Source organism: Schistocerca americana, chromosome 8 (genome assembly GCF_021461395.2).
Source record: "Schistocerca americana isolate TAMUIC-IGC-003095 chromosome 8, iqSchAmer2.1, whole genome shotgun sequence".
NCBI classification, from domain to species: Eukaryota; Metazoa; Arthropoda; class Insecta; order Orthoptera; family Acrididae; genus Schistocerca; species Schistocerca americana.
Window position 1 is genome coordinate 149,640,326 of NC_060126.1, and position 24,178 is coordinate 149,664,503.

Below are 24,178 nucleotides of genomic sequence, written 5' to 3' on the forward strand. Positions count from 1 at the left end.
ATGTTTAAGCCACAATTATAGTGTTGGCACAAGATAAGTAAATTTTTCTACTTACTACAACAACCATTTGAGAACTGTTTTTCTACACTGCATAACATACAATTATACATTTAAATAGCTATTTTAACTAGCTGAAGAAATGTAATTTAATTATATGAATGCATGGTGTCTGTCCTTTTGGACATGTCAAAAAGAACAGACACCATGCAGAATCCGCAGCTGTTATACATTGTGTGAATGTAATTTATGCTAATCAAGTTATGCAGTAATGAATTTTGAATGAGACATAGGGAATGGTAGTGTTAAATGATTCAGGTTGTGATAATGTTTGCTTGCCCTAAGACTATTAAAATACAATTAAAAAATTTATTTAAAGTATTATCAGCAGTTACTTACCCAGTGTAACAATTTCCCATATAAGAATTCCAAAACTCCAGACATCGGATTTATGCGTGAAGATACGGTACAAGAGGGACTCTGGTGCCATCCATCGAATTGGAAGAGCCCCCTGCAAATATAAGTTTTCCATGATTTTGGGTCAAATCACAAATCTTTGCCTGCAGTAATTACCTTGTCAAGTTATTGAATAAATATAGAATTTACCATATTGCTATAACCTGAATTGTATAATAACCAGTTTTCCTGGCATCTGTGGTCTACAGTCCAATGCTTGGCTTGATGCAGCTCCCTACACTAGACCTACTCTATCACGTGAAATTGCCTTCAACTCCAAATAACTACTGAATTCTCCAAATAACTACCACTACCTACAACCATTTGAACCTGCTTATTGTCTCCCCCTGCAATTTTTAGCCTTCACACTTCCCTCCATTACCAACTGGTTATTCCTTTATGTCTCAGGATGTGTGTGTCCTATCAACTGATCCCTTCTTTTAGTCAAGATACGCCATATTTTTTCTCCAATTGTATTCAGTACCTCACCATTAGTTACTTGTTCAACCAACCCAATCTTCAACGAGATTCCTTAGCACCACATTTCAAAAGCTGCTATTCTCTTCATGTCTGAATTGCTGACTGACTATGTTAATGACAGTACATTGAGAATAATCTCATGATATTTATTTATATGTCAAGTTCTGTAGGACCAAATTCAGGAGCAAATCTCCAAGGTCATGTAAGTGTCAGTACATAAAATTCAACATAAAAGTAATAAAAGATAAAAATAAAATGTTTATGAACCCAAAAAAGTCAATCCATAAGTTTAAGTAAACACAATCAACAATAAAACAAGAAACAGCTTAATTTTTCATGGAACTCCTCGACAGAATAGAATGAGTGACCCATGAGAAAACTCTTCAGTTTCGATTTGAAAGTGTGTGGATTACTGCTGAGATTTTTGAATTTGAGTGGTAGCTTATTGAAAATGGAGGCACAAGAGTTAAGGAAGTCCGATCCAAATGCAGGTTTGATATCTGCCGAGTATTAACTGAGTGAAAGCTGCTTATTCTTGGGAATAAGCTAATATTGTTAACAAGAAATGACAGTAAGGTGTATATACATTGAGAGGCCAGTGTCAAAATACCCAGACTCATGAACAGGGGTTGACAAGAGGTTTATGAACTTACATCACTTATTGCTCGAACAGCCTATTTCTAAGCCAAAAATATCCTTTTAGAATGGGAAGAGTTACCGCAAAATATAATACCATACAATATAAGTGAATGAAAACAATCAAAGTAGACTAATTTTTGTGTCGAATGATCACTCATTTCAGCTACCATTCGAATAGTAAAAATGGCAGCATTAAGTCTTTGAACAAGATCCTGAATGTGGGCTTTCCATGACAGCTTACTATCTATCTGAACACCTAGAAATTTGAACTGTTCAGTTTCACTAATCATATATCCATCCTGTGAAATTAAAATGTCAGGTTTTGTTGAATTGTGTGACAGAAACTGTAAAAACTGGGTCTTACTGTGATTTAGCGTTAGTTTAATTTCTAGAAGCCATGAACTTACGTCATGAACTACACTATTTGAAACTGAGCCAATGTTGCACACAACATCCCTTACTACCAAGCTAGTGTCATCAGCAAACAGAAACATTTTAGAGTTACCCTTAATACTAGAGGTCATATCATTTATATAAATAAGGAACAGGTATGGCCCCGATCCCTGGAGCACCCCTCACTTAACTGTACCCCATTCAGACCCCCACTCTTCTTTTTCTTCCTTCAGGGACCAAATTAATACAGAACTGAATATTCATTGCTGAGTATTATATCTGCCAAGATTTTCTGTTTTCAAAACAGTTGAAAAATTGGCACATGGATATTAAAAGTTAATTACTGCATTAGCATTGCTTGACACATCTTATACAAATGCAGACTTTTCACAAGCAATGAGCTGGCCACTTCATTCTTACAGTATATAACCAGCTCAACAATACAAGTGAAAGCCAAACTGAAACAAAAATGTTTACTATATCCTTGTTTCTATTCTGTTAAAGAATTTCTAAAAATTAAGTTCTAACATTTTAAACTTGTATGTTTTGTTTTCCGGTATGTAACTTACTAATGGCTGTTAAGGGTATGAGTGCTACAATCCACACTAAATTGTATGTTTTCTGTCATGACAAGTTGTAACATTTGTTATGTTTCTTCTATCTGTAAATAGTCAGCATATCACTGTTGTTATCCTAGTGTTGTAATATAACTGACCTATCCCCTTTCACCCATATCTAGTACGTGCTGACTTTCGTCTACAAGACAAATGAAATGATCAGCATTAACTGTGAGAAAACATCACTCCAGTAAACATCCCACTGTAAATATATTTCATAAAATTATCAATAGAACCTACTTCAATTATTTATAAACAAAAAATTAATCTAAGAGTCATAATGAGTTCCAGTTTGCAAAAAGTGTGGACTATAGATACTACTGGAGAGATGTTTTGTCACTGCACATTGATCTGACACAAATTTCAGAAATAAGCAGTAGTGATGAATATCATATTCTTACTGTGTAAGAATAATTACCATAGTGATGAGTGTATCCAGCTGCATGGAACACAAAGCAAAATTAATACATACAAAATGAAAAATAATACTACTTTTATTTACAAGCTTCCTATGGTTAGAAAGTTGTGTAAGATTAAGAACTGCATACAAGAGAATTGCTATTTCTTCCAATTAGTCAGAGAGTAGCAATATTATGACCACAACAATATACAGGATTGTACTGCAACTTCATCCCATTCCATAACTATCACTTTCACTGAAATGCCAATTAAGGCAGCATTTTCATTATCTATATTCTGCAAACCATTGGAAGATAGTGGAAGATGTTAGTTACATGACAGTTTTCTATACATCAAATTATGCACTACTTACTACTTGTTAGTATGCTGAGTGACTTACTGCCATCTGCATATGTATGCAAAGCAAATTTATTCCCCTTATTCAAAGTGCGAGACTGGTAATACATTTCCCATGGGAAAATGAAAATTTAGACTAGGTATAATGTTAACTTTTTAGGCAGATATTTTATGTCAGCAAAGTAGTTGGTAATTTTGATTACTCAGAGTATGTTAAAAATAAATTTTTCTCAAGAATCCTCTTCAAAAAGCAGGGGTCATCTTGTAATCATGATTGTCTCGTACTTGGGTAAATACAGTAAATCAAAGAAAGTCTGTTGCCCATAGGCAAGGAAGGTACCATACTTCAGTGAGGGTTTTAAAGTCCTTCAGACTATCCCCTGCTGCTCAGATCATAGGACATATCTTTCAAAATCAAAAATATAAGAAAAAGTATAGATTACTACTTGCCATAAAGATGACATGAGGTTGCAGACAGGCACATGAAAAGACTGTTACACAGTTAAGTTTTGGCCAAACCCTTCTTCAAAAAAGAAAACACACATACACTCACTCACACAGGCAAGACCTCACCTCATGACTACCATCTCTAGCAGCTCAGACCAAAATATTTAAAATCAGTATTTTTATGACTTCTTAACATTGTTTTGTCCCTCTTTTTCTCTCTCCAACAATAACTTCCATAACAATTCTTTTCTGTAATACCACTTGAAAGTTTCAGTACCACCTATATCTGCATGCTGTCATAAGAAGGATGTGTTAGGTGAAAGAAACATCCCTTTTATGATGTGTGGGTTGATGCATTGTCAAGGAGCAATAATCTTTCCTCTCTTTAGCCATTCTGTAACTGGTAAGCCTTTACATGCGGTACAAAAACTTCCATAAATGATTCACATTATCCATCCAGGTGCTTCTTCATGAGGTGCAAACAATAGGCATTGCAGACATATTAACATGTTTGAAACCATGCAGTTTCTTGCTTGCACCAACGAAAAGCATAGGCAGTTGTGGCTATCTGTAGCATTAGCACAGGCTAAAGCAGTGATACTCTCCTGGATTATTTTAGGACCAGATCTTCCTAATTCATTATGTGATGCAACAGCTTTCCAACTGAGCCCATATCATCAACACTGTAAACTTTTTTGAGAACATGATTTTCTTCCCTTAATTCATCCATCAGTTCCACTTTGATAGAATCAGCTGCTGAAAATTAGCTGTTTTTCTCCCTGTATTTGAAGCTCACAAATGCCACGTCTTGACTTAAAGCCTTTTAACCAGCCCATACTTGCTTCAAAATTTGATGTCCCTCGAAGATTTTCATTATAATTAATTGCATTTTCAATAGAATGGGACCAACGATAGCCTCTCCTTGTGATCTTCATTGTGCAAATCACCTGTAAACAGCATCATCTGGGTCCACGTTCATGGCGAGTTTCATAGTTTTCTGACTTGCCAATCCATCAGTACAATCAAGCTTAGATACAAACTTTCTTATGCTCGTCTTCTGTCTCTCTGTCTCTCTCTCTCTCTCTCTCTCTCTCTCTCTCTCTCTCTCTCTCTCTCTCCATAACTGTTGACTCACCAACCTTGTACCCATTAGATAACTTGTTTGCAGATTAATCTTTCTCTAAACTGTAAGTTTAGGCATTCTGTATCACAAGTTAACATGATGCGTCAAAGTTCACAGGTGTGGGGAGGGCTCAAGACCTCAGTGGGAAGAGGATGGCACACATGATCAAGTAACAACTCAGTTAAGCAATCATTTGGTCGACCACCATTTGAATAATCAACACGCTACTCTACTGACAGTAAACACACATAAAAACTGTTAATTGACATACTACTTAGTTTCTGGAGCTACTACAGGAAGCATAAAAGGGAGGGCAGATCACTCAGACTCCAGAATGAGAGGCACAATACACACGTTGAGAAGACAAGAGCAGACTTTTGCAGAACCCATGTTTTTTATTAATGTGTTGTATGCCTCCTGAACCACACACACATCTGAAGTTATACTGATTTTCCATCTGATGAGACTGATTAAGTTAATAATTTGCTATCAATAACAAAAATACATTTAGGAAACTGAAGTAAAAATTTAGATACAGTAAATTCTTACATGAGAAGACACTGTAAAAAATAGCTGAAAGGACTATATATTTTTACAGTTAACTAAATTTGAGAGAAATGGCAGAGGTGTATAATTAGTCGGAATTATCCATTACTGTTGGCTGACAATTTGTTGTAAATAGTAAAGCAACACGACAAGCAAACTGTAATACTTTGCCATATTATATAATTCAATTTAAGATTTCATGGGCCTGTCATATATTTCTAAATTGTTTACTATTTCTGGGCATAAAAATTATCAATAAAATCCTTGCAAATACAATGAATGAATTATCAATATGGGTAATACACTCGTTACTACAGTGAAAGAATAGATTTGTTTAAATAAAAGTAATCTGAGGCACAAAAGTGTAGCTAATATTAAAATGAAGCCAAGCCTAATACATTGTTGTTCTCATGCTTCCTCCCCATGTCATATCACTCAAAATGTCATATCACTCAAAATGGCAACAAGTATGTATACTATCACGTACACAACTGTTTTACTCACCTTTGTGTGTCTCTGCTCATATACATCACCGAGATCCTGGACACTTCGAGACATGCCAAAATCTGCAACTTTGCACATTTTGTTGTGATCCACAAGCACATTCCTAGCTGCTAAGTCACGGTGGATTATCTGTGAAATAAACATAAAAAAAAAATGTTTGCCTGAGATGATTAGACCATGTAGCACACTGCAATGCAGCGCACATATACACTTGAAAACAAAACATAAGACTCTCAATAAAGTTTTTATTAATAATAATCCTATCCAGAGTTAATTGAGGGTTACGACAAGTGATTTATATGCCTGGAGATAATTTTGTATCCTGATTAATGTGCTGCTTCCTTCTCAGAAAATATGCAGAGCGATTAGAAATTATACTGCTTACTTATAAGCACAATGAATATTACTGTGGTACAAATCCCTCTTTCATAATCAGAAAACAATAACCTGATTATTTTGTAACCTTAGGGTTATCAATTTGCTTATTTTGGCAAGAAAATGTCCGGAGTCAATGTTCCACTCTGCAGCAGAGTACATGCAATGGCCTGGACTCAGACCCAGAAAGGTTAGAGCCCCAAACCAGTATATATTTCTCATCTGTCAGGAAGTTTAAAATAGTGTCATACAGTGTCTTAGAGTGTTGTATTAAAAAACATGTAAGTTGCAAAGTTTATTGCAAAAATGTTAAATGTTCAGCACATGCTCATTTCTTTAAGTCTTATTTATAAAACAGTAAGCTCTAGTATCACTGGACAACAAAGACATGGTTCTGAAACATCCCTCAAGCTGTCAAAAACTTGTAGTATTATATATAACAGCACCCAGTTAAGTAAACTGAAGGTTTAGATGTTAAGCAACAATCTTTATGTGTTAGGGACTGCTCACACAAGTGACTGATCACAGCAATCTGTCACATGGGCAATTAATTACTTTGTACATCGTGCATGTGGAGACAAATCACAGTGATCAACCTCTAGTAGCTGATTGCATGGAAATCCTAGGCAATCTAATGTGTTGCACGTGCAATTCATACAAGCAATATGGCTGCTTGGCTGGTTAGCAGCTATATGTGGCAATATGGCTGTCTGACAGCACTCATTTGTCTAGATATCACGTGTTGTTGTGTAGTTTTACTTCATTTCACTTCATCCATGTAGAATAAGAATTTTACTTCAGAATTCATAGTTATTCAGGGACCATGAACCGCTTTGGCAAGTAAAGTTGAGGATGGAGTTGCCATTTATATTAAGAAGTAATAAAATACACATACTCCAGTTCGGCCGTCATTGGCATTTTGAGGCTTGTGCTGTAGAAGAACTGATGGGAAGTCCATAGTTATAGTCGTGATATATTGGACTCCAGTTGATTAAAATGTTATTTATGGAACAATAACACACATTATTGAAGTTTTTAACTTCCAAACAGTATGACATACCACAATATGTAGTGGAAATTTTAATATATATGTTCAGGGCAAATCATTACACACTTATCCTCGCAACCCCTGCCACTGCATGTGCTGTAACTGTCACCTGTACAATTTATAACAGAACTTATGGTAAAGAGCAGTACTTCTACTTATAACATTACTGCAGATACATCAAGATTGTAAAGCAAACTGTGTAAATACTTGCAGTTGAACTATAAGACTAACGAATGAAAAGGGAACTAAGGGCTAATAAATGAACTGTATTAGCACACTGAAAAGACTAACACAACCTGCTTGGCATCACTGAAATTTGTAATATATTATATTCCCAAGAAAAGCATTTCAAGACAAGTTTAATAAATTACAATACTCTTTTTATAAATTTATTTTTTGCAAGTATTTGTGGAAATCAACTGCAACTGCTGCTAAACACTACACTCCATCTTCCATAGCAGAACTTTTTGATACAGCGATATTCGTAATATTGGTTGAAATTACTTGAAAAATCACTCGTGTGTCTGGGTTCAGGCTAGTGACCATTTGCAGCAATATCACATGTGATGGATTGTTGTAATCCATTGGTCATAAATACCAGAAGGACATTAGTATAATCTCTTCCTGATGATGAGTAGTCTGAATTCTAAGATTCTCCTGTATGTCATTATCTTTTGGGCTAAATCATATGCCAGAAAAAATTGTTCTTTTTCCCAAAAGAGGTTCAGAAGAATCACATAAACTGCAATCTTATAAACCTTATGATAATCCTTGTTCTGAATACTGAATGAACTTATATTAATCCTCTTTGTATGTTCTTATAGTGAGCTTACTCATTAAAAAAAATTTCTTTGTATGTTCTTATAGTCAGCTTAATCATTAAGAAGATGTTGGTAGAAAGTAGCTGTTAAAAGCTACATTAATAATTAACTTTCAATAAATAGCTATAAACTAACTGTGTTCATTCCATTAAAATTTACAGAAACACCATTAGCTTGGTGTGTGTATACCCACATTGATAGTATCCCACAATGGCAGTGATCTGTGAGCCTAAGAAGAAAAGAATATTACAATAGGCATTTCTGCTGGCTGTCCAGTTGAAAGAAGTCTTCAGTCTTTGAATCTAGATAGTGAGATAATTTGTAGAAGAGTTAATAATGTATATTTTCAATTTAGGGAGCAGTCCATATCTTGCTTTAAATCGTGTGGGGGCTTGTTGAAAACCTTTTTACCATAACATAAAATCCCATAGACAATATATATATATATATATATATATATATATATATATATATATATATATATATATATATGTAGACACACACACACACACACACACACACACACACACACACACACACACACACACACACTCCTGGAAATTGAAATAAGAACACCGTGAATTCATTGTCCCAGGAAGGGGAAACTTTATTGACACATTCCTGGGGTCAGATACATCACATGATCACACTGACAGAACCACAGGCACATAGACACAGGCAACAGAGCATGCACAATGTCGGCACTAGTACAGTGTGTATCCACCTTTCGCAGCAATGCAGGCTGCTATTCTCCCATGGAAACGATCGTAGAGATGCTGGATGTAGTCCTGTGGAACGGCTTGCCATGCCATTTCCACCTGGCGCCTCAGTTGGACCAGCGTTCGTGCTGGACGTGCAGACCACATGAGACGACGCTTCATCCAGTCCCAAACATGCTCAATGGGGGACAGATCCGGAGATTTGCTGGCCAGGGTAGTTGACTTACACCTTCTAGAGCACGTTGGGTGGCACGGGATACATGCGGACGTGCATTGTCCTGTTGGAACAGCAAGTTCCCTTGCCGGTCTAGGAATGGTAGAACGATGGGTTCGATGACGGTTTGGATGTACCGTGCACTATTCAGTGTCCCCTCGACGATCACCAGTGGTGTACGGCCAGTGTAGGAGATCGCTCCCCACACCATGATGCCGGGTGTTGGCCCTGTGTGCCTCGGTCGTATGCATGTGGCGCTCACCTGCACGGCGCCAAACACGCATACGACCATCACTGGCACCAAGGCAGAAGCGACTCTCATCGCTGAAGACGACATGTCTCCATTCATCCCTCCATTCACGCCTGTCGCGACACCACTGGAGGTGGGCTGCACGATGTTGGGGCGTGAGCGGAAGACGGCCTAACGGTGTGCGGGACCGTAGCCCAGCTTCATGGAGATGGTTGCGAATGGTCCTTGCCGATACCCCAGGAGCAACAGTGTCCCTAATTTGCTGGGAAGTGGCGGTGCGGTCCCCTACGCACTGCATAGGATCCTACGGTCTTAGCGTGCATCCGTGCGTCGCTGCAGTCCGGTCCCAGGTCGACGGGCACGTGCAACTTCCGCCGACCACTGGCGACAACATCGATGTACTGTGGAAACCTCATGCCCCACGTGTTGAGCAATTTGGCGGTACGTCCACCCGGCCTCCCGCATGCCCACTATACGCCCTCGCTCAAAGTCCGTCAACTGCACATACGCTTCACGTCCACGCTGTCACGGCATGCTACCAGTGTTAAAGACTGCGATGGAGCTCTGTATGCCACGGCAAACTGGCTGACACTGACGGCGGCAGTGCACAAATGCTGCGCAGCTAGCGCCATTCGACGGCCAACACCGCAGTTCCTGGTGTGTCCGCTGTGCCGTGCGTGTGATCATTGCTTGTACAGCCCTCTCGCAGTGTCCGGAGCAAGTATGGTGGGTCTGACACACCGGTGTCAATGTGTTCTTTTTTCCATTTCCAGGAGTGTATATATAAAAAACAAAGATGATGTGACTTACCAAATGAAAGTGCTGGCAGGTCGACAGACACACAAACAAACACAAACATACACACAAAATTCAAGCTTTCGCAACAAACTATTGCCTCATCAGGAAAGAGGGAAGGAGAGGGAAAGACGAAAGGATGTGGGTTTTAAGGGAGAGGGTAAGGAGTCATTCCAATCCTGGGAGCGGAAAGACTTACCTTAGGGGGAAAAAAGGACAGGTATACACTTGCATACACACACATATCCATCCACACATATACACACACACATTTATATATATATATATATATATGTGTGTGTGTGTGTGTGTGTGTTAAATACATATTTTGTTATTATTAGCACAACAAACAACTTAGGAATAAATGTACTGGGAGATGTATACGAGAATTTCAAGATTACTGAAAAGGGATCATTAATACTTTATCTACTTTCTGCAGTATTCTTACCACTTAATTTTGTGAAAGGAATATTTTGTTTACTTTAGATGCATTGTGTCAGATGATAGTTGTGCACCTCCAAGACAGAGTGAAAGTATGCAAAATAATCTGGAAGCTTGGTCTTCTGAGAGTAAAGCATGCTGAAATAAGCTTTAATATTGAGAGAAAATGAATCACTAGAGAAAAAGAAAGAACTTTTTAGTAAATTTCCACAGATTATTAAGTTAAAATGTAAAACACTCTAAAAATTACGTGATTCAAAAATGTTTCTAAAATATTAAGTTAATATCTTGCAACTAAAACATAAAAATTTAATCTGAAATATATTGTTCTTAAACATAAACAGAATGTTGTAAAGCAGAATGAAATTAGAACATCATCAGATTTCTGAGAAGGTATTAGGTAAAAGTACATTGAGTGTGTAATGATTATGTATAAAAATATATGAATATTATTATTAAATGGATAGCATATTTTATAACATACTGCTTATAAACATAGTGGATTCCTTCACCTTGAGAATCAATAATATTGCTATGATGATTCGATGTATACAGTAGTGTACTTGTTTCACCCTAAATGGTACATGAGCAAACAAAGTGTAATGCAATGCAGGCCAATATACACTATATAATAAAAGAGTTAAATACTCACTCCTCTTGTAGCAAGGTATTCCATTCCACGTGCAACACAGTAGGCAAAAATAGTGAGATCCCGAGATGTAAGAGCATCTGAATCATCTTCACAGAAGTTGAAATACTTTCGTCTAGTTCGGTGGTCACGAAGATAAGCCAAAAGTTTCCCATACATCACATATTCCATTATCAGCAGATGTGGTTCTGTAAACATTCATGTTTTGTTACATTTGAGTCCAAATTATTTAGAAGAAAGTTCATGTGCCCCCCCCCCCCCCCTCCTTTTCCTCTCTCAACCTCAACAAAATTCTATTAATGTCTCCCAAAATGTAATTTTTTCTAAGTCATTGTTATTATCGTAATGTCTAGAAGACAATTTTCATGAAGGTCATGTTCAGCCAACAAACCTACTCCAAAATTTAACAAATTTACTGTATTATGTGTTGACGAATGATGTCGATACTCATTAACTGAGTGCAGAAGAACATGCAAGTGAATAAAAGTCTGAATCGTGTCTTTAATTTCACTTGACGAACATTATTATCACAAATTATTGATTACCATTACAAACAAAATTATGAAAAGTATCTATAAATATGAAAGAAAAAATTCACTTATATCATTCAAAAGAGTATCCGTGCACTAATTCTGCAGATGGCACTTAAAATTTTTTAATATAAAAATCTGATAGCTGGATCAACAGATACGATAAATAGAATTGATGCATTATAAGTAATAATCATCACATCATTTGAGATGAAGAGAAGCAACAGCAGCATAAGCAGTTTGAGTTAGAACACAGCATTTAGTTTAGTTCAGTGTCTACTTTCCACAAGTTTATGCCGAGAAGTGTGTTATTATTTGATTGTTTAAATTTTACTTACATTTAGAGCTTTCATATTCACATATTTACTGCAGTAGGTTTCTTATGATCTTGGTTAGTAATGTAGCATCAGACTGCCATTAACGCCACCGTTTTCCAACACATTTTGAACTACTAGTTTATTAGTCAGTGTAGGGTCAGCTACCTAAGTGGAAAAAGTGTCCAGCAGTAGCAGGCAGCAGTTTGAATCATATAACAACATTTTGCTTCATTTAGTGTTTATTTTTCATGTACTTCTGTCAAAAAGTCATTCCTATCTGTGGTTTTATCTAATTGTCTAGTGTTTGTTAACACTTAGAGCTTGCATATCCATTACGTACAGTAGTTTTTGTGAGAGTTGAGTTAGTTGTGAAAAGTCACTGTTGATACATTTGCATTCAGTAATATTTTCGGTGCCACTGGAATCCCCCAGTAACGCTGTTGTCACTGTGTCTTCTGATACACAGCATCTGACAAGTCTGTCTCCAATCAGGCATGAGTGGTGGCTAGTGGTGGATTTATGTCTCCTGGGCGGAAGGAGAATGAGGAAACATGCAGCATGGATAACTCATTACATCTTAGCAATAGCTACAAGGTACCGTGCAGTGTTGAAAACTGTTCTGAGCCAGTGATCAAATCTCCAGCCCAGTCTGGACAAGAGCAGAGGGTGGGCTATGGAGCCCTTCAGGAAAATAGCAAGTGGGAGAAGGGGCAGGGGAGCTCATATGTAATGTGGAGGAGGCTCTGCTAGCAACTATTGAGTGCACTGGGTGGAATCGGCTGCATATTGTGGCTCATGTCAGCAAGAATGATGCATGCTGCTTGGGTTCTGAGGTAAGCTTTGCTCCCTTTTAGTGGATGACTGACTTGATGTAAGCTAACATCAAACGTGAGGTACAGGCTAAGCTCACTCTTTGTAACAGTGTACCCAGGGTCAGTTGCTTGCGGCAGAGTGGAAGGTCTAAAGCAGAGGCTCAGATGATTCCACCATGGTACCGAATGCCAATTTTTTGACGTCCATTCAGTGGTAGGTGCTGTGTAAGCACAATAGCACATGACCACCCAAACTTTTGACACACAGCAGATTTATTGGTTATTTTTCTGTGAATGCTGTTAGGCATGACACAGATACTGCAATCTGAAAGATACGGCACTTAAATCTACCGGGTTACTGCTTCTTTATACTCCGTGAAACTTGGCAACAGGCCCGTGAGCACACATGCAGTTGTGCACGTTTTAAGGAGGTTTTGTGCACGACCAAATCACATGACATAATTGCCTTATGGGCCAAATACATACAGATTTGATAAACAATGTGCACAGTTGATGATGCGCACGCTTAGTCCTTGCCTCCCAACTAGAAGTTTACATCAGTGCCACCAGGTGGCAGTGTACTGCGGCAGACTTTTACCCCCATCTGCTCGGCATAAATCCTGCTACATGATAGCACACTCCTCAAATATGGTGGTTCACTCACTATATACTGCAGTGAAATTAGATTGGATGTCAGTATATGTTAAAGTTGTACTGACAGTAAACCTATTTTGTGGGTTTCTGAGTAAGTTATGGTGTATTAAGTTATGGTATATTAAGTTATGAATTTTATCATATAGTAATCCATTCAATCACTTTCAAGGGAAATTCCCCACTGCACCCCCTCCCCCCCTCCCTCATATTTAGTGGTAAGATGGGCCAGTGGATAGACCATCAAAAACTACACACACATCAAGCATGAAGGAAGAAGATGTACTTAAATGTAAAAAAAAAGCAAATTAGAAAAAACAAATGGTCTAAGCTTAAGAAGTACATCAAGTGTGCTGGAACAGCCATGGTGGCTTGGTTAACTGGTCATGGTGTTCAACTGCAAAGTGGATAAGCAGTGTCCAAAACTCCAACATGCCAATTTATTTTGTTTACTTTTTACACAACATAAGATGCATTTGGACCCAAAAATGTGTACTTGAAGAATGGGGAAAGGGAATAATAATCCCAATTTTCAAGAAGAGTGACAGGAAAGAATGCGACACCTATCGAGGGCTCACACTCATATCCCAAGTAGCAAAAATAATGGAGAGGATACTGGAAAGAAAAGTGAGAGAAAAAGTGGCTTTCATCATGGTAGATCAACAGTGGACCAAATCTTTAGTATGAGACAGTTGATGGAAAGACATTGGGAGTATAGTAAAGATCTGGTGATGACATTTCTCAACCTAGTGAAAGCATATGACAGTGTTCCCAGGGAAAAGGTACTGGAAACCTTGAAGAGGAAGGGAGTTGGAAAGCAAACATTTGAAGTCATCCAGGCAATGTACAAAAAATGCTCTAGTTGTGTGCAGACACCAGTTGGAAGAACTGAATGGTTTAAGAATGTTACAGGACTAAGACAAGAAGTGTGATATCACCACTACTATTTATAATGGTGATAGATGAAACAGTCAAAGAGACAAGAGAATCCCATAAAGGAAGGAAGATGATGCTGTTACTATTTGCTGGTGATATTGTGATGTGGGTAACAAGTAGTACGGAGGTACAAAAACAAATAGACATCCTAAATGACAAGGTCGAGAAATTTGGAACGAAATTTAGTGTGGAGAAAAGCAAGACCATGGTGGTAACCAGAGAGGATAGAGAGGGCAAGGGACAAATCCATATTAAGCGACGGGATATTGAAATAGTGGACAACTTTAAATATTTGGGAAGTGTATTAATGGGGAATGCTTGTTTGGAGATGGAAATTAGCAAAACCATACAACAGAGTAGTACATTTTACGAGTGTGAAGGGCTTGGTGTGGGGAAGGGAAGTGCCAATTAGGTGCAAGCTGGTGCTATACAAGACTTTACTTCACACCTCTACTAATTTACAGCTCAAAGACTTGACTATGACTGGAAGAGAGGAGAGTAAGATACAATCCAGTGAAATGAAGTTTCTGAGAAGTATGCTAGAGAAGACGAGGAGAGAGAGAGAGAGAGAGAGAGAGAGTGAAAAATGAAGATGTTAGGAAGGAAATTGGAGTGGAGAAGTTGACTGAGAAAATTGAAAAGAATACATTAAAATGGTTTGGGCATGTGAAGAGGATGGGAGAAGAAAGAATACAAAGAAGAATGACGGAGTTCAAGATTGAGGGCAAGAGGCCAAGAGGAAGAAAGATAACAAGATGGACTGATACAAGAGAGATGAGTTTAAAGAGGAGAAACCTGCTATGGAACCAAATTGTGGAAGAAGAATGATGGAAAGACCAAATAAAATGGTGTAGTACCATTGATACCCCAACCCAACCAAATGTTGGATAGAGGGGAAACAAAAAAGATGATGATGATGATGATGATGATGATGATGATGATGACAACACTACCAACTGTCTGTCTTGTCATTGAATTGTTTGTTATCTTTCTGTAGTCCAGGTAATTGTCATACTATACACTGATTATAGAATATGAGTCACATGGTAAGAAGCAAATGGGATGAATAGTGCAAGCAGCAACATAAAACGTAGACATCTCACTGAAAAGAAAACAACAAATAAATCGTTGTGAGCAATCTTACGACAAAGGAATTCCAGAATCAAAACTTCCAAAATGGAATGCAACTTCAAAAATGTTAAAAACGTATGTTTTGATAGAGCACGTGGAAAACTGTGTGATTATGAAACTGCTGCACTCATTTTTTGCAGCTTATGTAACAAACTATTATGGCCTTTATATATGTCTGCTTGTGTCTGTATATGTGCGGATGGATATGCGTGTGTGTACGAGTGTATACCTGTCCCTTTTTCCCCCTAAGGTAAGTCTTTCTGCTTCCGGGATTGGAATGACTCCTTACCTTCTCCCTTAAAACCCACATGCTTTCGTCTTTCCCTCTCCTTCCCTCTTTCCTGATGAAGCAACCATGGGTTGTGAAAGCTTGAATTTTGTGTGTGTGTTTGCGTTTGTTAGTGTCTCTATCAACATACCAACGCTTTTGTTTGGTAAGTTACATCATCTTTGTTTTTAGATATATTTTTCCCACGTGGAATGTTTCCCTCTATTATAAACTATTATGTTTTCATCATTTCTTTGGGAGTGATCACATTCACATTCATACAAACACCAAGGATGCATATCTCACTCACTCATCTGGCATACAAGTTAGGTGTATCGATAAGAGATTCCTATCGTATGACACACATACTGTCACTAATGCTGTGTATGACTCACCAGACGTGTTTTCTAGTGGAGGAGGCAATGGACTTGTTGCCTTTTCATCAAACATTTCTGGTTGCCATTTGAATGCCAATTCCTTTCGGCAGCTAATACAGAAGTTGTCCAGAATCCCACTTTCATTATGGGCCTCTTCTTTACACCTCGCTGTTGCAAATGGACATTACACCATGACATGGACATTATTTTTTTTTCTTCCTCCCACTGTTCATTATACCTTCTTCCTGTTTTCATGCTTGATGTATATTTAGTTTTTGACAGGCTATCCACTGGGCCCTCTTGCCACTAGATCTTAGGGTGGTGCAATGGAGAATTTCCCTTATAAGAATCAGAAGAGCCTAAAGCACATCACCGATGATTGTGCATTGTAGCATGTATTCATACTTCTGATATCTGTTGATCTTATGGTGAGTCAGGTTTATCTGTGCTGTAGGCTAACATTATATATATGAAAATTCATGGAAAGCTGTGTCACTCACTTAAATGTGGGGTCGAGGGCATTGTGCTTTAGGTCCTTATGGGTCTCAGTGCCTCATTTGTATTTTAGTCAAGTGATCATGTTGTTAGACATTACTAGTTGAGTTTAATCATTTCCACAGATGGCACTTTGTGTTTGGGGTTGATTGTTTACCATGCAGGAATCGGCTATCATGTTAAGTGTAAACACGTCCTATGTTGAATGTATTTTAAATGCTAACAGTAAAGCAAAGCCATGAGGAGGGGTTGTGAGTGATGCTGGGTAGCTCTGTCAGTTGAGCACTTGCCTGCAAAAGGTAAAGGCCCCGAGTTCGAGTCTCAGTTCAGCGCAAAGTTTTAATCTGCCAGGAAGTTTCATATCAGTGCACACTCCACTGCAGAGTGAAATTCTCCCTCTGGGAACCCAAAATTAAATTAACCATCAAAAGTTGGCTGCAAAGGAGCTAGAGCCTCTGAGAATAGATCCCTTGATTGAGATAGTAATGAAATCAAATAAGCATCACTACAGGCAAACATTTAACAAGAAAGTGTACAGTTAGCACAAATTGTTGCATGGGAGTAGTGAAAGAAAATTTGATTAACATAATTCACGTTGCATAAAAGGAAATTTACTTTGAGCCTAACACTTCTCAAACCCCCATTCATAATATTTTCCCATGACCTGTTAAAAATGGAAACAGCTGTGACATCATGCTCATCAAAAGCCTTTAACATATTCTGCTGTCTACAGAAGCTTGTGTGTGCATGTGTGTTGTTGTTGTAAGTGGCATATTTTCTTTTCAGCTAAGGTTTTATTTTTGATGCTATTCTCTAGTTTAAGTTTTATTGCTAAAATACTGTTCTGCAGTAGCAGGATAAAGTAAAATTCTTTGTTAGAGTATTAGTTCTTCCCACTCAAAATTATAAAAATTTAACGGAAAACTAAAGTAATGGATAATTCCCATGTTTTACCTGGATTTTCCCAGATGAAAAAATTCCCACTTTTTTCCAGATTTCCTGATTGTCTCAGGTGTACACACCCTGTTTGTTAAAAATATCATTGCAATCAACTAAATGTTAAGCTATCGATAGCGGATTAGAGTTACTTAGGAGACATCAGCTTTTTGCCAAATAGTAGCCTTCTTTCAGTTGGCCTAAGTATGAATACTATTATGCACTATAGTGATTGTTCATTATCAGTACATTATGGAGTTTATATGTCTATGATTTCTGTGTCTTTTGCTAATGTATACCTTGGCTCATCCTATCTCTTTGATGAGATCTATGGAAAATGATGATGAGTGAATTTACATTGGTTATGCTTTATACTGTTTGAACATTTATTTTTATCTATCTGCTTTAATAAAGGATTGCCACACACCTCACATTAAATATAAAAACCAAGGGGCATTATTGACTGGGACATTCCTTAGGAATTAGCTGCCTAAACCTATGAAAGGCTTTCCTCATACATTCTTTCAGAACCATTCCTTTACCAAATTTGAGATATAAGTGTGACTGTTTAGTGAAAATGATCATGGAAACTGCATATTGAGTGTAGTTTTATGTTCGTGTTGTTTCTGATGAAAGACTTGAGAAGGAGTGATCCTAAGGCTGGACACCATATACTCCTCTCAAACTGTGTGAAGGGACCCAATGAGCTTAACATCTTCAATTGACAAAGGAATCACAATGATTCAGAGGGGTTCAGAGTCTAAATCAGGACAGCTGAACGAATTCTGGTGATTAGGAACTTTACTCCAAATTTGTCCAAACAGTAGTCAGGAAGCAAGCTTTGGCCAACTTCTCTCAAGCAGAGCACCACCACACAGTTTGCAATAGTGATGACAGCCTGGAGAAACTTACAACTAATTACATCAGCAAGTTAAGTAAGCTCAAAACCAAAATAAAGATTCTGGACACAAACTGTTTTTGCATAAGGAAGCCAAACTAAAGAAGCACACTGAGAAACAAGAGGAGACAGGTTAAGGCTCAATCAGCACAATCTGCTACTTCGGGCACCAATCTGAGGGGTGTCAGAGGTGTCCGAGTATACGATTTATATACAGTGCATATCACCATTAGAAGTGAAAACCTACAAAGGTGAAAGTATGTATAAAAAAAGGGGAAGGGGGAAGGCGCAAAATGAAAGTCACTTGTCTTGAAAAATGTTATTTAACTAGCTCTTATTTAGGGAAAAATCAAAGACAGAAACAAACTTTAGATGGTAATGAGACAAAATTTTTGATAAAAGAGAAGAACTTGTGTAAAGTTCCAGAACTATTTCATAAGCTCATGGGAACTAACTAGGTTTCTGTGACACATGAGAAGGGGTCCACTACAAAGGCTGAACTTACTGGAAACAAAGGAGACCATATCTGCTAATCAGAGCAGATACACTGTGTGGCCCAGTATTGCCTAAATAGACATGACCTTGCAGCACTAAATTCATGACAACAGTTGATTTTAGTAACTTATTTAGGAAGATAAGTGACAGACTGATGTTGCATTTTTCATCATTTGCTTCTTGCAAATGGAGAAATAGCTTGTTGTGCCTACCAGCCTTGTAGATAAATCTTTAATAAATTTCAGTTCCTGAGTGTGTTGCAATGTGGTCTGCAATCAAAGTTCATTACTCTAGGTTACATATATTGTGAAAGAATACCATTTTTAAAAGATCTCACACTATTCTTAGCCATCACTGATGCAATTTTAACTGGATCTGATTTGCCATATATCTGACATTGATCTCAAACTGTTAATCTTATGAAAATTTAGTATCTCTCTCTCTCTCTCTCTCTCTCTCTCTCTCTCTCTCTCTCTCTCTCTCTCTCTCTCTCTCTCTAAACTGTCACATTTCACCAAATACTGACATGTGCAGTACTGTGGATTATGAATAGTGCAGAAATATGGATTAAGCAAAATGCGTATCTAGATTGCGTATCATCCAATTAATTAACGTGTGTTCAACAATTATACTATTTAACATGTTACTAAATTAATATGTGCACAACAATTAAGCTACTTAACATGTTACAAACTCTAACTGAATTTAGCATATATTATGCAACATTAGTCACCTTCATGGGAGTGTCAACATTCAGACTATCTGACATTACTTCATAGTGCATTTAAGTATTAAAAATTGTGAAGAAATTAATATTACTGACTCATATTATTACTAAACTAGAAAATATAGGTATTACATCTTGCAGATACAACTGCAAAAAAAGTGGTTGCTATAGTGCTGAATTCTGAAGCACAGGAACTTTACAATGATGACCATGATAGTGATGTCAAGTTATAATTTAAAGACACACATTTATGATATTTTCGAATATTGTTATTATTGATGCTGTAAGTGCCTATGGTATCAAGTGAACTACAGTATCATCACAAAATTATTTTACGTGTTCATTTCATCTTTGTTCATTGTCAAACATAGCAAATGTTACAGTCTGCCCAATGAATTCTAAACTGATAAAATCTGCTCTGACTGTTGTTTGAATATCATTCATTTTAGCAATAATGAATGCATTAGTACAGTATTTACAGAAACTAACAGTGCAGAAGTCTGTTGCAACTCAAGAGAGATACGAGTCATATAATAATAACTGATGTGTGGACATAATTATCATAAAGTTTCACATTTCGATACCATGAGCTAAAACAATAAATGACTGACTCGCATTTGTGCCACATTATCTCAGTTAGTAACAGACAGGCACAGATCAACATTTCAGGTCTGGAGGGGATGTCACAGTTTGTTACAGTCTTAACCCACCCCACCTCCTTCCTCTTCAAACTCCCAAATTTTACCTGCCATCTGCCTCACTTTCAATGAGTCAAAATGTTTATGATGATAACAACAACAACAACAACAATAATAATAATAATAATAATAAAATATAGATATTTTTTACTATGCTAACTATAGTATTCATAACAATTTGTTTACATCACTGCCTAGTACATAACTTTAACACTGCCTAGTCCATAACTTTAGCGTAACTTCCAATAAATTCCAGTTCAGAAGAGTACAGCTTTTGGAAACCATTTGACCAAACATTTTAGGACCACAAGCTCCATGTAATTCTTTCGAGAACTAATATTTCAAAAAATTCTCATAACTTTTGACATCATCAAAATTTGCATGATATAAAATTGAAGTTGTATTCACCATTATTAGAAGCACTGTGATTGTTAACACAGGTCTGCAGACTATGGTTATATGAACATTTAACGAGGGGACTGCTGTTTCACTTTAGTCATTTCCACCTATGTTTGACAAAGTCAGTGTTCCTGTTGTCTTTTTCCTTGTGTTTATGTGAGAGTGGAATGGGAGATGGGGGGATTCCTTCTGTAATGTCTTGGCTTATTCAGCCTCCAGTTAATTCCCGGTTATAGTCAGCCATTGAATCAGCACCTTGACCTGGCTAGAATGTTCACAGCAGGTCGTCAGGAAGCAAGCCAATCCACATGGGGGAGAGGAACTAAAAGATATGAGGGACATTTCATAAATAACACACATTAATCTTTTTGCTTAAATCCCCCCCCCCCCAATATCTCTTTACTCCTTCAATATAGTCTCCCTGCTTCTCTATGACTGAATACCATTGTCTTGGAAGCTCTATTATTCCATCCAGTACACCACTTCTGTTCATCTGTCAAATAGCTCAGGTAATAGTGGTAGGAAGCTCTTCCAGAGAAAGATAATGGTGTCCACTCATAAGTTTCGTGAACTTCGGGAACAAGTCAAAGTCTGATGGACTCATGTCCGAGCTGAACAGAGGATGTGGAAGTACTTCCCATTCATGTTTACAGCACTGTTTTTGGGCTACAACTTCACAAATATGCAGGTGAGCACTGTCATGGAGAATGAGTGGCTGAGCCTTGAGCAACTAATGTTTGATTTTGTACATGTTTCTGCACATATTTTGCATGAAGTTATGATAATACAGTTCTGTGATACTTTGTTCCACATAGGACTCTATCTGTCACAATGATCCCTTAGTGATCATAATCAAAGTCCGCCCCTGGTAGCTGAGTGGTCAGCGTGTCAGACTGTCAATCCAAAGGGCCCGGGTTCGATTCCCGGCTGGGTCGAAGATTTTCTCCGCTCAGGGACTGGGTGTTGTGTTGTCCTAATCATCATCATTTCATCCCCATCGACGCGCAGGTCGCCGAAGTGGCGTCAAATCGAAAGACCTGCACCAGGCGAACGGTCTACCCGACGGGAGGCCCTAGCCACACGACATTTCATTTATAATAATCAAAAATCATCATTTGCTTGAGGTTTGATTGAGCGCATTGAAATCTTTTTGGATGTGGAGAATATGAAGCTCTGCACTCATTGGACTGAGACTTCAACTCTTGTCCAAAGTCTGTAATTCACGTTTCATCAGTAGCGACAATTTAACACAAGAGTCCTTGATCTATATTGTCGAACCATTGTTCGAGCAAGGTTGCAATGTCCAGGCATTTCTGCTTCTCTTCAGGAGTCAAATAGTGTGGGACCTTCTTGCAGAAATTTTTCTCTTCTTCAAATTATTTGTCAGAATACAAAATAATGGTGTTGGGCAATTCTCATGGGTTCAGAGAGTTCCTCACAAGTCGCTCAACAATCCTCTTCAAGATCATCTGCCACAAGTTTCACACTTTATTCATCTGATGACATGTTTGGCCTTCTGGGTCGTAGATTATCGTCAGTGCTCATACAACCACCACAAAGACTATTAACCCAACTTGAAATTACACTACAGTCCACTGTAAACTCAATATGAACTTCACTTAATGCACTATGAATTTCTGTCAGGTTTTTGCCACATAAAGTATCGATCTTGATGTACAACCTCTGGTCTTCAACCACTGCAGGGTCCATTTCTACCCCTTGCCAGTTTAACATTAGAGTACACAGCCAAAAACAAAAACACGTGCTTCTTCCTAGGGCTCCTAACTACAGCTGACATAGCATTAAAGAATCCACAGTAATACCAACCTGTATATCACTTAGAAAATGTCTGTTGTAGCTTGTAATTTTCTAGAACTGCATGATCTGCAAACTATGCAAAATTATGTGGTAAAAATTGTCATGACCATGCTCTCTCTTCCACAGCTGGCACGAGCATTGCCCACAAAAGGCAAAGTTACAGGTTCAAGTTCTGGTCCAGCATACAGCCTCACAACAGCACACACTACCTCAGAGTGAATGAGTCATTCTGGCTAGCCTCACAATAAATCTAGGTATACTGCTGCTCCAGGAAGCTTTTAATCATAGTATAAAACAAATATAGCATTCACAATAACTTCAAACAGATATAGTAAGACAGCTGTTTGTAGTAACTTTTGAATGGGGCATAATTTATGAGAATGTTTCTTCTGTTAATACTTTCTAAATGTTCTTATTTTGGTATGTTAAGGCATAACTGTGTAGGTTCTCTAATCAAGAGATACATTTTACTGGTCATAAACAGAGAGTAGTTCACTAGTGAAACCTGAAATACTGGCAACGACAATTGAAGGAAGTAATATCTTTGGAAAAGTTACAGGAATGCACACACACATCCAGATTTGAAGAAATTGTAACAGGGTCTCTCTCCCCAGAGCCGTCAGGCACTTTTTCATGTTTTTCTCTGGTGTTTTGGCAGATATATGCAATATCACTTTTTCTATGTGTTGCTGGTGTCATCCCAAACAAATACTGCTCACCATCATGTGACTCTCATTGCTGACAGAAATCAATGGTTAGTTGCTCATTGCAAACAAAATTTTACATGCGCACTAGATAGAGCGGTTCCAAATTATTGTGGTGTGATATTTGTGTTATTGACATATGTTAACAGGGACAATAAAACACAAAGAATAGCCAGTACTCTAGCAGCAACAACACCACAGCAGCTCGTGCTGACTGATATCACCATGCAGTAGCAGCATAGCTCAATTGCTGCTGGAGTACAGTTTACTCTTCATGTTTTATTGTCCCTGTTAATATATGTCAATAACACAAATATCACACCAGACTAATTTGGAACCACTCTATCAAGTGTGCATGTAAAATTTCGCTCTAAAAATCATGTTGTTTGTAATGGAAAATAAACTGACACTGGATGTCATATGAAAAATGTGATAAGAATTATGTGCTTGACTACTGTTAGGAATCACACCCTGTGTGTGTGTGTGTGTGTATTTTTAAAGTTGTCTTACCTTGTTCAGTACAACATCCCAATAGTGTGACTACATTTGGATGGGCTCCTAGTGTTTTCATGATCTCCATCTCACGCAGGAGATCATCTTTATCTCTCTGACTTGCATCCTCCTTCACAGTCTTAACAGCTACAAGTCTAGTGGAGCCAATGCCACCACATATGTCATCTATTTCTGCTTTCAGCACCTGTTAAAGTGATCAGCAT

General features: G+C 37.8%; 1 protein-coding gene across 1 annotated transcript in view; it reads right to left on the reverse strand.

Moving 5' to 3' along the window:
• Positions 1–24,178, reverse strand: part of LOC124545638 (mucin-19-like) — a 397,435-nt gene that overhangs the window by 6,796 nt on the left and 366,461 nt on the right. The window contains exons 7-10 of the mRNA XM_047124583.1: positions 23,973–24,159; positions 11,274–11,458; positions 5,959–6,087; positions 397–508 (exon numbers count right to left, since the gene is read on the reverse strand). Of these exons, the coding sequence (XP_046980539.1) occupies positions 397–508; positions 5,959–6,087; positions 11,274–11,458; positions 23,973–24,159 (613 nt within the window). The remainder of the gene's footprint in view (positions 1–396; positions 509–5,958; positions 6,088–11,273; positions 11,459–23,972; positions 24,160–24,178) is intronic.